Below are 14142 nucleotides of genomic sequence, written 5' to 3'. Positions count from 1 at the left end.
CCCGCCATGGTTCGCTCCGGCCGCCCGCCCACGCCGTACGCCGGCAGCGTAGCCGTGCGCCGGCAGCGTAGGCTTCTGCGGGAGGCGTAGCCTTGCGCGAGCGGCGCAGGCGTCCGCCAGTAGCGTAGACCTCCGGCGGCGGCGCAGGCGTGCGGCGGGGGCGTAAGCGTAGGGCGGTGTCGTGAATAGGCCGCTGGGCGCATGAGTGTGCGCTTTTGAGCAGGAGCGCGCCGGTCCTCGGTCGGCTCTCCGCAGCGGACGAGCGCACCGGGCAGTCTCCGGGGCAGGCCGCACCGCGCCCGGCCATGAGTTACGATCGCGCCATCACCGTCTTCTCGCCCGACGGCCACCTCTTCCAAGTGGAGTACGCGCAGGAGGCCGTGAAGAAGGGCTCCACCGCGGTAAGGCGGCTGGACCGAGGCCTGCGCCAGCCCGGGGATCCGGGCGGAAGTGGGCCGCGCGCGGGGCGGGAGCCTTGGGGAGGGCGCGGGCCTGGACCCCGCAGGGGAAGGAGCCAGGCTGCCCCTGGGCGGGGATCACGAGTCACTGCGCGCCCCCTGCCCCGTGGGAAGGGGAACCCGGCACGTCCACTTCCTCGGAACTCGCCGGGATGGGGCCGGGCTTCCCTGGAAGCGGCGGAGAGCGCTGGGCTGCCGCGTGCGCCCTGCCTTTCGCCCCGCGGCGGCTCCCGGACCCCAGGACTGGAGCTCCGGGAGCGGCGCCTTCTGGCTCGGGCGGCTTGTTTCCCGCGTCCCTGCGCTGATGGCCTCCTGGTCTCCGGGGTGGTCAGTGGGCCGGAGGGCTCTCCTTGTTAAGTGAGGCAGTGGCTGGAACCGAGCGCACAGAGCAGCGCGCTGCGTCCGGAGGGAAAACGAAAAGGGGCCTGCAAGCGTCAGGCCTTCGTGGCGGTTTTGTGCTGTTTGAGTGGCCAAGCCTGGACAGAGCGGCTGGTCAGTGGGTGGGAGAGGCAGCGTTCACAAACCAGACCCCACTGTGGGGGAGTGGACTGTACCTGCCTGAAGACCCGGGCTGCCCTGGAGGTGGGAGTTCGGGGCTGGAGGAGAGACACTGCCTTCGCTTCCTAACGCGGAGCTGCTGAGGGTGTCCCGCCGCCCTGGTGGTGGCGGTGGTTCAGGAGGACTTAGAGTGACCTTAGGGGCAGCAGATCGTAGCCCTGTCCTAGCGCTCCATTCTCAGGACCACTGCCCCAGGCGCAGTGCTAACCCACCTGCTAGAGGGGCGTCTTCCCATTTGCAGACCCTGCTTTGCAAGCTGGCTACCTTCCTCCAGGGACTGGCCTCTCCTAACAGATGCCCAGGGCCTGGGAGAGGAAGCTCTGTCATCCTTGCCCTCGGGAAGCGCTGCGGCAGCACCCTGTCCCGGACACACCGGCCATGGGCTGTGCGGTACTCTTCTCCAACACCGCCAGTCAGAGGCTTCTGTCATCCCTGTTCTCTGTCCAGCTGTCAGATCCGCCTGGCTAGCAGCCACTTACCCGCTGGCACAGGCTCTCTGCGCCATCTACAGCCTCTGAAAACCTACTGGAGGCTGGTAGGAGTCAGTTCTTACTGGACAGCAGTGAAAAAAGTTCCAAAGCCACAGAGGCTGCTGTGGGGGCCCAGATGGGGTGAGCCGCTGCCTTCTCCTCCTGTATTGGATGGCCAGTCCTGACCGGGCCATGCTGGCAGGGGGACAGCCATCTTGGCATGGTCACCTTTGCCCTGGGTGGGGTGGCATGGCCGGTGTGGCTCCTGCAGCTCCCTGGGTGCACTGGGAGACAGCTCTGAGCCCCAGGGATCCCTCCCTAGGGAAATCAGGGCCTGGAAGTACGCCCGGTGGCGCAGTGGCTGTAGTGCTGGGCTCAGGGCCGAGTTGCAGAGACATGCTCCCTCACACCTGCTTTCATGTCTTGAATCTCTGCGAGCCTCACCTGGTGACAAGTACTGGTGAGGAGGCAGCGTCTCCCGCCCCGGCCTGTGCTCTGCGCTGTTCTGCACCCACTTCAGTTGCTGGGTCTGAAGTGGGGGATCACCTTCCGTCTGGGGGTTTGGTGGTTAGGGCACATCTGGTCACAGGGTTAGTCAGGGCTCAGGTGGTGCCCCATACAGCACCCTCCAGAGCATCTCTGGGGCCCAGCTTGTCTGCTCTTGTCCGAGGGGCTTCCCTGGTGTCTGGTTTCATTGTATGCACAGTGTCAGCAGCTGAAGGGACATTTACCCTCAGAGTGACAGTGGACACAATGTCCACAGCTGTGCTTACTGGTAAGTTGATGGCTGCAGAAACACCAAACCCGGTCCCGAGCTCAGTGGAGGAGCCCTGGTGACCTGATAGCTAAATGTTCAGTCAGTAGAAAGTGCCCACTTGACAGCAGATTCTCAGAAGGTGGCCGGCAGGGAAGTACCATAAGGGTGACAGCCTCAAGACCACTGGCATGGGTCTCTTGTGTCCTCTGGGGTCACTGAAGACTGTGCTACACAGAGTGGTTTGATTCCTTAGATTATAATGATCATGTAGCTGTCCAGCGAGATGAAGGTCCACGGACACCGGGCTCCGCAGGCAGGGTGGCTGGACGTGCTCTCCCTGTAGGCCATTAATGCCCAGAAAGCAGGGTGTGGTGTTGGCCACTGCGGTCTTGGGGCGGCTCCTGGGAAGGTGTGCAGTGGTCATCTCGGTCTGGCAGAGAACTGAGTCTGTTGGTGTCTCTGGAAGGTCGGTGTTCGTGGCCGTGACATTGTTGTCCTCGGGGTGGAGAAGAAGTCCGTGGCCAAGCTGCAGGATGAAAGGACAGTGCGGAAGATCTGCGCTCTGGACGACAATGTGTGCATGGCCTTCGCAGGTAGGAGGCGGGGATAGCCCACCAGAGCGAGGGAGGGTCTCTGCCTAACATACCCCAAGTGGGGCTTTGATGAGCAGAAATTCACTCACAGGGTGCTGACCGCTGGGGTGAGGGATGGTCCCTCCCCTGCTGCCTTGACCTCATTCACAGGACGTAAAAAAACCTTCCCTGGTGGGGACCAACTGCAGCATCCAAGTGGGTGTGGGTCCTTGAAAGGCTGGCCGCAGGGCACTGGGACAGCGGAGCCTTGGGCTGCAGTGGCCCTACCCCTTGGGGCCAGCACTGCTTCTCTCTCCCTTCCCTGTCCTGTGGCCGTCAGGACCGGCTCCGGCCTGCACATGCTGCTGAGCTGCAGAGGGTGGGCCACGCTCGGGGGTCCAAGTTTGGGGTAGAATTGCCTCACGACAGGGCCAGCCCTAAGCAGACCGCCTGGGTGGGGTGGGCACAGTCCACCATCCTGCCCACTGCATGCCCAGCTGATGGTCACTTGGGTGGACGGGCTGATGTCCTGCAGGCCTCACCGCGGATGCCAGGATTGTCATCAACAGGGCCCGGGTGGAGTGCCAGAGTCACCGGCTGACAGTGGAGGACCCGGTCACTGTGGAATACATCACTCGCTACATCGCCAGTCTGAAGCAGGTCAGTGGGGGGCTGTGTCTGTCCTTGGGGTCACCTGGCTTTCGCTCCTTCAGCAGGGCAGGCCCCATGTCTCAGTGATTCCAGGGATCCCCACTGTCCAGAGGTGGCTAGTCACAGGTGGGACTTTATCAAGGAGTGGCCTTTCTGGGCGGCAGCTCTCACCCACCCCTCTCCTGGTAGCGTTACACACAGAGCAATGGACGCCGGCCATTCGGCATCTCTGCCCTCATCGTGGGCTTTGACTTCGATGGCACACCCCGGCTCTATCAGACCGATCCTTCGGGCACGTACCACGCCTGGAAGGTGAGTCCAGTTCTCCACAGCTGCCCCCTGCCTCGTCCCGTGTGTGTGAACGTTCTCGAGTTGGCAGGGGATGTGGTAGGGGTAATGAGAACACCAGATGTGGTCCCTCATTTTTGAGCTCACAGCAGGAGAAAGGGCGTGGGGGAGCAAGGTCCAAATCCCTGGTCACAGTACCTGTAGTGCAGGCAGGAAAGGCCAACTGATGACCCCCCATGCAGGGCTCTGAGGTGCACCTGTGACCATGTTGTAGGCAAATGCTATTGGCCGAGGGGCCAAGTCAGTGCGGGAATTCCTTGAGAAGAACTACACGGACGAGGCTATTGAGACGGATGACCTGGCCATCAAGCTGGTCATCAAGGCCCTCCTGGAGGTAGGTTTGCCTGCTGTGGAGAACGGCTGTGTGTGAAGTGGCTGGCACACTCCTTCTGCGGCCATGCAGGAAGGTGGTGAGCCCGGGCTCAGGCGGGAAGATGGCACATGGACACAGGCCAGCTGCCCACACAGAGCCGTCACCAGCATTAAGCTGCTGTGGAAACAGGGACAAAGGGCTGTTCGGGATGGGGGTGGTGATGAGAATGGCTCTGTGGGGCAGGGGTCACCATGTGAGCAGGACAGGAGGGAGGACCTCATGTCCCTTCAGGGCAGAGTTTGATGTGAGACTTGGGTTGGGGCACACGGTGACCTGGGATGTCTGTGAGCACTGGCTATGTAGGAGGAAGGCGCAGTGCTGAGGCCATTTCTCATCCCTTCAGGTGGTCCAGTCAGGCGGCAAAAACATCGAGCTGGCAGTCATGCGACGAGACCAGCCCCTCAAGGTAAGACCCTTCCCCCCTCCTCTGCCTGTGTTCAGATGGGAACCATTCCCAGGTGGTGTACTTGCTCAGTCAAGGTGTCAGGCCACCTCACCCCAAGAAAGTGGGCCCCTCTTCCCACCGGTACAGGGGTCCCTCAGCAGGTGCAGGTACATATCCTGCTCCCCTCTGGCTGCAGGAGCAGGCAGCCCGATGGCCTGGGCCAGGAGTGCCAGCACAAGGGTCAACTGGGCCCTCTTATTTTGTAGATTTTAAATCCTGAAGAAATTGAAAAATATGTTGCTGAGATTGAAAAGGAGAAAGAAGAAAATGAGAAGAAAAAACAGAAGAAAGCAGCTTCATGATGAGCAGCCCCTGCTGTGAGTTTAACCTCAGTGAAACGTGGGCCCATTCCAGGACAGAGTGCAACAATAAACACGTTTTTTAAAGCTCTCTTCTTTTCCTTAAAAGAACCAGGTTTTGGGGGTATTAACTGGCTTTGTCACAGGCTGCGGGCACACCCAGTAGGGTGTCTGAGCTCTGCTGAACCTTGTCAGGTTCCCAGTCAGGTGTAGGGCCTCCAGGACTAGCATGAAGGTCCCCCCACCTGAGGTGGTCTGTGCATGACCATCACATATTGCTTTTCCAGTTTCTGGTTTTAGTTGCATCTTTGTGTCACAGCACATGGGCGCACCTGCCTGACTTGCTTAGACGTGGGGTCTCCCTCCCCTTCTCAACATGTTGGCTTCTCATGGTCCCACAGCTGTTCTGTGGTGACCTTGAGCCTTCATGAAGTACTTCGGGGACTTCTCTTCCCCTTCCTGGCCCAGGCCCTCCCCTCCATGTCCAGTACATGTCCAGCACCAGTTCTTGTCCTGGCTGTGCAGTAGGGAGAGTGTGATAGTCATTATTTCACCAGCACCATCTTGCCTGGTGCTGGGAGCTGCCAGAGGCCCTGGCATGGCTACTGGTTGAGGAGCGCACCTGGATGGCACACAGAGCACCTTGTAAGTTAGGCTCCTAACCGCGAGGTTTGTAGTTCAAGTTCAGCAGCCATACTACAAGACAGATGGGCAGAAGCCTCAAAGTCCAGAGGCTCTGCGAGTTACAGCTGGCTCCAGAGTCAAAGATGGTCGCTCTCCCAGTAAGTCTAGTCTGGGGCTTGGCCCACATCCCATGACTTCAGCCAAGGGCTGGGCTGGAGGCAGTGACTGTCCCCAGGCCAAGTGGCAGCTCCCGGACCACGGCCTCAACAAGGTGGACCTGGCTGACTTAGGCTCCTAACAGGCAAGGATCTGTACATCCCTCCTGAGGCCACCTCAAGCCATCACCTGAGACCCACCAGAGTTGGCATGGTGTCCTCTAGAGCAAGGCCATCTGCTATGCCACATGGTGGCCCGTGAGGGGGATGGCCCCAGAGCACACAGCCCTGGAAGGTGCTGCTGCCTCTGAACCAAAGTGGGTGTGTGTCAGGCTTCCCGCTAGCACGTGAGCCAAGTAGCAGGGGGCTGCCAGCTCTTGACCACATCAGACGAGAGAGCAGCCTCCAATGTTTGCATGTTTATTTATAATTACAATGTACATGACTCCAACAGGGCAGCCTCAGCACTTCGTCCTAACTTTGAACCAGAAAATCCTACAAAAATAAACCCAGGCTTTACAGGAACATAATTGATAACCCACAACTAAACCTATAGCTACTCGAAAGGGGTTTGGTTACCAAGGTGCCTGTTAACAAAAATGCCCCAGCCGAGGGGCATGCTACGCTAAGGTCTGACCTAATCATGCAACAAGTTTATCCACCCGCCCACCCTCCACCCACCAGGAGAACAAAACAACTATTTACATTGACAAGAGGAGCTCTTGGGTCAGCTGACCTTGCAAAAGACTGGCTCACTTCCAACGTGGACGCGGGTGCCTGGCCACTGCAGGGACCGGGCAGGAGTCTCCTGAGCTCCAGCCGCAGCCCTGATGCCACCAGAGGCAGCTGTACACCAGCTAAGGAGCCGTAGTCACGGCTGGCCTTGCTGCTGGACTCCAGCCTTGGCCAAGTGCTTGTTTGCTTCCCATGATCACCCACCCATGCCCATTCCCCCCCTCAGCTGGCCCTCCACCAGGGGCCCTGCCCTGGGCACTGGAGTGACTGGCTAACACTGAGGATGGTCACAAACAGGCCACTGCATCTGCAAAACTCAGTTTGGTTCCACGTCAAAAGTCACCAGTGAGGAAACCATCCTGCAGCCAGACCAAGGGTCAGCTAACTTATGTGCACGGAGAAAGAGGCTGGTCGCCTCAGAGCCGTGGCCCCACACAGCAGCAGGTTCAGCCACACGCCAAAGTCCCAATCAGGCAGGAGGGCAGAAACGGCACAGGAATCGGGCTGACCAAGTCTCCCAGAGAAGCAGGCGGCTTCATCCACGTGTCCTCACGTGCACGGTCCTGTCCTGTGCGGCCACAGCGGAGCCTGGGAGACTGACAGGACAAGGGGCTGACGGCCACAGCATGTGCGCCACCTCAGGCACCAGCCCAGGGCAGGACAGCGGCCCTCTCACCACCCAGCCCCCGGGGACCTGGGCCTGCCCCCAAACACCTGCACTTTCCACATGCTCCCAGATGTGGGGACTCCCAGACTTGAGACTTTGCCATTCAGAGAAAAAGAGCCTCCCACTCCTCGAATGAAATGCTTCCATGAAGGACCCCGAGTCCCTCCCCCGAGAAGCCTGCAGGACGGGCCAGGGATGTGCCAGCACTCACCTTGGGACAGTGCCCTCACACCCGGCCAGTCCCAGCTCTGTGGGTGGTGGGGTTGCGGCGAGCTGTGCCACCAGTGCCTCGGCCCCCTCGAAATCCACCCCGGAAACTGCGTCCACGAAGGAACCTTCCTGACACCCCGAAAGTCTCTGTGTTGAGCTTCCTCTCCTCGGCCCACGTGGTTCGCCTGGAACTGAACCCCAGGGGAGCGCTCAGCATTGTACTCAGCTGGACACACCCTCTCCCCCGCCCCCAACAGGCCACCTCCTAGCCACAGAAGGGGCTACCCCACCTCAGACCGGATTCCCACACTTGGGAGTCAGGGAGTCCTGCCTGCTCTCGGGTAGGACCACCAGACAGCCCAGGTGAGGACTAGCTGGACATAGTGCTGCTCAGGGTGGAGGAAGATGGGACACAGCACCAACACCCTCACTCCCACCCACCCGCCCCTCCTGGAGCCCGGCTCAGCCTGCCAGCAGTGTGGCCACACTGCAGATGTCCGTCCCCATAACTCCTATGGGCAGTAGCATGCAGACCCCTCTCCCACTGTCCAGACAAACCAGGACCACGAAGACTTTGGGCCCACCATATAGCCCCTCAGTCTCCCCATCCTTGGCCTTGTCCCCAGCCCAGGACTCCCGGAGTACTGCAATACTCCCACCAGACATCTCTCAAGGATTCGAATGGGACCCACCACCCCTCAAGCCCGTATCACTCAGTTCACTCAGCTTCCTAAATTCTTAAGTGCCAGAGACACCCTGCCCACTCCCTCATCATCGAGTTTCAGCTGTCCCCCCCCCCATCTTTACCCCGAGGCTTCTCTTAGGGACCCTACTTGAACACACGTTAGGTGCTGAGAACGTGTGCCCCTTGCACTCCTTGCCAGGAGAACCCAAGGCTAGGCTACTAGGCAGTTCTGCAGCCGCTGGCTGGGTGTCTCCCAGCAGAGTAGCAGGAGGTGGCCCTGGCCTCGTCAGATCCCTGCAGCGGCTGTGGCGGGCACCTTGAGGACCACCTGCACCTTTGTCTGCTCCCCTGCCTGGCCAAGCTGACCTGGTCTTGAGCTCTGAGGAGATGTTGTCAAAGAAGGATTTGGACTTGTCGTAGTAGCAGTTGGGGCCCAGCAGGTCTTCCTCAGCTGGGGTCTCATCGCTCGGGGTAACCACGGCAGGGTCTTTCTCTTCTCCTTTCTCAGCTTTCTCGTCTAAGAAAGAGGCAGGAACCACTGAGAGGCAGCAGGCAGGGATGCACCCGGCAGCCATGAGTAGGTCACTTTGGTGCTGTCCTCAGTCTCTTCTCCCAACTGCCCACTGGGGCTTTCCCACCCCCTCCTTCTCAGGTCCCTTCCTACAGGGACAGTCAGTTTTTATTTAAGAGATCAAACCTTTGAAGTTGAGCTTCTTCTTAAACTCCTTGTCCAGCTCCTCTCGGTTGAACTGGGCATTTGCGGTTTCAAAGTCAAAGTCACCCTCGAACTTGATGGTATTCTCCTTGGCACTGGTTGGGCGGTTCTGCCCTCTGGAGCGATTCCGTGTCCGCCGGTTCCCTGGGGAAGGAGGACAGATGCACCCAAGTAAGCCCAGGCAGCCACCATGGAGGGTGGATTCCATGCCGAGGACTAGAGGCACCGCCAAGCTACCCAGGGCCTGGGTCAGCACATGTGAGCATACAGGCACGTGTGTGCCCATCCGCACTGGTCACCCAGCAGGCAGCAACAAGCCGTGTAGCTCAGCACAGCCTCTGGCCCCCAGCCTGCAGGTGGCAGCTCTACCTGATCTCCGCCTCTGAGGTCTTCGATTCTCATCGTTGACTTGCCCTTGGCTTTGCACAGTTGCGGGCTGAGCCAGGTCTAAGGCACAAGAGGAAAGATTAAGATGAAGTCTCTCCAGAAAGCCCCAGCTCAGCGACATAAGCACCCGCCACCACACCCACAGGGCCCCCCACTGTGCCCGGCCGCTGTACAGGGTGGGAATGGATAGGCACAGGGCCTGGCCTGTTAAGGAAGCCTGCCAAAACCTCTAGACCATGCTGGGAAGCAACCAGTACCACTGGAGGCCTTGCTGATTGGCTGGGCCTGGCGAGCACTGAGCTGCACCGAGGGGCCCTTCCCAGGCAGCAGCTTCTTGGCACCGAGGCTGTCAGCGGGGCCAGTCTGCACGGCTTGCTCCACCATGGGGCTCTTGCCAACTGAGACGGAAGGGAAACCAGTGCCTGGGTCGGGAGGAGGATCTGGATCAGAGAAAAGCATGCCTCATAGCCCAAGAATACTCTTCAAGAGAATGCACCCCCACAGGCCGGACTGCCCCAGACCAGTCCAGGTACGCTGGCCGACAGCACCAGCAGGCACCACGGCCGGTCATCTCTGGAACAGCTCTTCACCCCCAAGCACTGCAGCAGGCAGCCTTGGGGGAGACAACTCTGCCTCTAACAGCCTCCTGTTAAAATGAACTAGCTTTCCTCCAGCCGCTCCCTCTGTGACCAGCGGGAGAGGCTATGGATGAAGGAACCCAGAACTGCCGGCTCCTTGCTATACCTGTGCAAATAACCAACGCCGCCAGCAAAGTTCTAGAAAACAGCAAGGAACACAAACACATGCGACAGCTTGTACCTCAAGCCTTAAAAAGTAAGGAGACACAAGACTGGACTTGAGAAAACTCGGTGGCCTCAGCCACAGACGGCCAGCCAGCCCTCTAGGTCCATGGAGACAGAGGTCCCGGCTCAGGAGACCATCCTGAGCCACAAACGGTGGCCAGTACACTCGGCAGCCGGCCACAACACAGCCGCCCAGGTGCTGGAGCCACTTCTCACACTGGATGGAACCAGCCATGCCACAAGGGACATCCTCCCGTGTGCCCGGGCGTGCTCTGCTCCCTCACCCCACCCCCATGCGGGCGTGCACTGTGTTGTCACTGTGCCCGCCCACCCCTCGTGCGTGCTCTGTTGTCGACCGTTCCCCCTCCCCGCCACGCAGACGTGCTCTGGCCTGGCAGCCCTGGTGCTCAGGGCACACTGAGCCTGCAGCTGCCTCGCACACAGAGCACAATGCGTCAATTCTTTAGAAGGTCAGCCCGGCTTGATTTTTTTTTTTTTTTTAAATTAAATCTCTAAAAAGCAAAACTCTCCTCACTGCTATTATCCTTCCTGACCTGTGGACCGCACAGCGAGTCCCACTGTAGGAACCCGGAGGCTCTAAGCTTTTAGGACTGCAGCATCTCTTCCAAGGTGCTAAGGAGTTCAAACAACACTCACTGCATCCCAATAGCTTTTCACTGGTAAGTCTAGTGACAGATGTGTGTCCCAACGGTGGTAGGCTTGGAGCAGAAAACACACAACTCCTTCTGTAAATGTGCTATCATCAAAAGGCTTGGAGGCCTTTCTAAGGCTCTCCTAAGCTTTCAAAAATTTCATTTTGGGTCTATGGAATGTGCTGCGGCCCCTCAGCAGGGCCCACAGACACCATCAGCCTGGTGCACTCTATCCTGCTCTTGGGAGCTTCACGAGACGGCATATAGGGGTACTTCACATACCCTTGGATGAGAGCTGGTGTGATTCCGAGGACACATCCAGCTCAGACACAGGCTGTGGAGACGGAGAGGAGCTGGGGCTGGAGGCAGCGGCTGAGGCTGGGGGGCTCACCAGCTTCTCTGAAGGTAAAGAAAGAGAGGGCGGTGTAAGTACCATGGGCCAGGTAGAATGCTCCACACACAGGTTCACAGGCAAGGGGAATGCACCAGACACGTTCTTCCCACATCGGGGGGTCGGGTGGCCATGACCCTGTGCTGACAGGGCCCTGGTGCCATTTCTCCCACGCACACCTTGAGGGTGCACTCTGGCCAATCTCACAAGGTTCCAAACTTGTTTTCACAACGTTGCTGCACACCTGTCAGACAACAGCGTTGCAATACTGTTCTTATACCTAGGAATCAAAATCTCTGCCTTCGAGTCACTGCAGGAGCCCCTCTGCGGCAGACTGGAACCAAGCCAGTCGGAGTCAGCTCTAAGTGTGCTCCTGCCCGCCCTGGTCCAGCAAGTCCACTGAGAATCTGGATAGGACACACCCACACCATGTATTTTGGAAATACCAGGAACAGCAAGTCAGACGAGCCATCTGGAGGCCTGATCACAGAGCACCCTGCCTTTGCATCCCCTACCCACACATGGATGGGGTGCCCCCCCAAGGACACAGGCAGGAAGCACCTTGCTCAGGAGCGACCCACCATGACTGAACCTCACAGCTCATTCAAGGACATGAGAGCTGAAGGAGCCGACAGGCCTGTGGGGCAGGGCTCACAACCACCACGCACCAGGTGGAGCTGCGGTGCCTCTGCCGGCACCTCCGCCTGATGTAGCCAGCATGCTCCTGACCGGTACTATCTCACAGTCAACCAGAGGGGAACACATGGTCCTGCTGTCACACAGTGCAGCCTGCGTCCTTGTGGTCACACAAGCAGACAGCTCAGACACAAGTTACTCACCGAGGCCCAGGGAGGCTGCATACTGCTGGCTGAGCAGGGAGCTGGCGGCCAGTTGGCTGTAGGGTGGCATCCCTCGGAAGGGGCTGTAAGGCACATGGGGCTGGAAGGATGATGCTGAGGCCGAGCTGAGGGAAGACTGGACAACGAGAAGACAGTCAGACGGCAGGATGGCTGCTGCCCTGCGCTGAGTGCTTTCGACATGCTCCCCCACGTGCCTCCTGAACTCTCAACACCTGAGGTTTGCAGGGTCGGAGCCAACTCCCACAAACCTCCTCCCCAGCTCCACCTGCCCTTATGGATCCACCAGAAACTGCCCCAACACAGCCCCAACACACACACACACACACACACACACACACACACACACACACACGCTGCCCCGCCCTCACTGCCACCAGAGCCTCAAAACAAGGTAGGCCTACTCCATCTCCAAGCTCTGTGCTGCCTGCACCCCTACACACAGGACCAGAGTATACATGACAGGAGAACTATGTGCAGCCCACTGAACCAGGTCCCTTCTGCCTGCCTGCCCCCACGCTGCCCTCACCAGGCCTGTCCACTGTTTTCTGCCCCCTTTCCTTAGAAAACCCTCCTCTGCCCTTTCAGCAGCCTGCCCCAGGTGTGCCTCTTGTGGCCTCTTCTAGGTGAAACATCTTATGAATCCAGGGGAACAATGACATTAACAAGTATAGAAACCAGGGCCAGGAACGTGGCAAAGCATGCTAGTGGAACACAGCAGGGAAGCACATGGCGTGAGGCTAGCAAACTCGGATGTCCCAGATGTAGATTCAACATTAGAATGGCAGTAACAGACCACAACCTGCCACCCCTGCTGGGCCCTCATACTCCTTACAGCAAGGCTATTTTCTGCAAAATGGGGCTGATACCACTCCCGACACACCTAAGCAGCACACAAGGGCTGCTGAACCCACACCACCCAGTGAAGGGCAGAGTCCAAGAGAAAGGACATTTCACAGCTGAATGACAGACCCTCTCAAACACACACACAGAAACAGGACAGACTCACATATGGAGACCCTCCTGCATGACTGCCACCCCTGGAGCCCCAACACACCCCACTTGCTGGAAGCCTCATCGCATCAGCCCACTGAACGATAAAGACCCCCCTCGTCACCTGGACAATAGCAGGGTCCTGAGGGAGTGTGTGCTGTGCTTTCGGGGGTTCACACACAGTGATGTCTTTGATGTCACTGCCCCGGAAGATGATGTACTCGTAGATTTCCTCCCTGGGGGGAGCAGGCCTGTCTGTGGGGCGGTCTTCTGTCCCGAAGGACCTCACTGGAGTAGTGAGAACACAAGCATTAGGGCAGGTGAAGCAGCTTAGCAGCCGGCACCACTCCCACATGTCAGCATCCTGGCCCATCAACGTCCAGCGTGGCATCTGCAGCACTCAGCCTGTGCTCTAGAACGCATACTGACCACAAGGACCACCCCAGTTAAGGACAGACAGCTGGCTTTGCCCACCAACCCGCCTGCAAGCCGCTGCTCAGGAGAGAACAGGGCTCCTGCCACCTCCCAACGCCAGCCTAGACAGCGTCCAGGGGACAGAGATCCCCGAGTGATGCCCCATACTGTCTCCAAGGGGAACCCCAACTTGAGGCTCCCCAGGGACAGCCTCAAGCAAGTCCTGAAGCCCCATGTCCACTTGGGGTGCTGTGTGACAACAGCCTGGCTGCACTGAGGACACGCCAAGGTTTGGGGTGATGGGAGTTCAGGTTTGGGTGAACAGGACCCCACACTGGGGGAGGACAGGTCCTCTAAAGAGCCTCAGGAAAGAGTGTCCAACGGGACAGGGGCTGGACTGGCAGATACCAGCTGTGCAAACCCCAGTGAACCCCAACTGTCCTCGGTGAGCAGACGCTGTCACTGGCAGGCGGGGCAGGCGGGAGCCCCACGGCTGCGATGATCGATGATCGTTTGTGCTGTTTGCTTGGCCTCCAGACTCCAGATGCTTAATAGGTTCCAGCAGAGCAAGGCCCCTGGTCCCGCCTCTCCCACAGGGGCCGGCCAGCTGTCGCTCAGATCCCCGAGGATCACGGCCCCCCAGATCCTGAGCTGTCCCTCCATGCACAGCCCCCCAGATCCCGGGGTCTCCACCCGCGGTCAGTAGGTGGTCCGTGCACAACGGGCAAGCGGGGAGAGGCCATTGTGCGGCCGGTAGGCACCCCGAGTCCCACCGACAGGGCGCTGGGGTGAAGGAGCAGACAGAGACCGAAAGTGACCATGGAGGACCGCGGGCGGCAAGCCATGGGGTGGGGGTCGGGCCGGGGGTCCTGGTCGAAGGAGGCGTGCTTCCGCAGAGGGAGGGGTCCGCGAGAGAAGGTCC

General features: G+C 59.3%; 2 protein-coding genes across 2 annotated transcripts; one reads left to right on the top strand and one right to left on the bottom strand.

Annotated features, from left to right (window-relative positions):
- Positions 1-293: 293 nt before the first annotated feature.
- PSMA7 (proteasome (prosome, macropain) subunit, alpha type, 7) lies at positions 294-4937 on the top strand. The gene is made up of 7 exons (XM_006896868.1): positions 294-401; positions 2710-2836; positions 3351-3475; positions 3656-3778; positions 4029-4148; positions 4531-4593; positions 4839-4937. Exons 1-7 carry the CDS (start codon positions 306-308, stop codon positions 4932-4934), a joined length of 750 nt encoding a protein of 249 aa, XP_006896930.1. The 5' UTR covers positions 294-305; the 3' UTR covers positions 4935-4937.
- Positions 4938-7338: 2401 nt separating this feature from the next.
- Positions 7339-13179, bottom strand: LSM14B (LSM14B, SCD6 homolog B (S. cerevisiae)). Its single transcript, XM_006896932.1, has 8 exons — positions 12931-13179; positions 11796-11931; positions 10848-10964; positions 9367-9531; positions 9092-9169; positions 8705-8866; positions 8374-8524; positions 7339-7513 (listed from the first exon to the last, which is right to left on the bottom strand). The coding sequence occupies exons 1-8, from the start codon at positions 13177-13179 to the stop codon at positions 7339-7341; spliced, it is 1233 nt and encodes a 410-aa protein (XP_006896994.1).
- Positions 13180-14142: the final 963 nt, after the last annotated feature.

This window comes from Elephantulus edwardii, unplaced genomic scaffold (genome assembly GCF_000299155.1).
Source record: "Elephantulus edwardii isolate Elephantulus edwardi_28Jun2011 unplaced genomic scaffold, EleEdw1.0 scaffold00193, whole genome shotgun sequence".
In the NCBI taxonomy this organism is placed as follows: Eukaryota; Metazoa; Chordata; class Mammalia; order Macroscelidea; family Macroscelididae; genus Elephantulus; species Elephantulus edwardii.
This window is presented reverse-complemented; position numbering and strand designations above follow the sequence as displayed.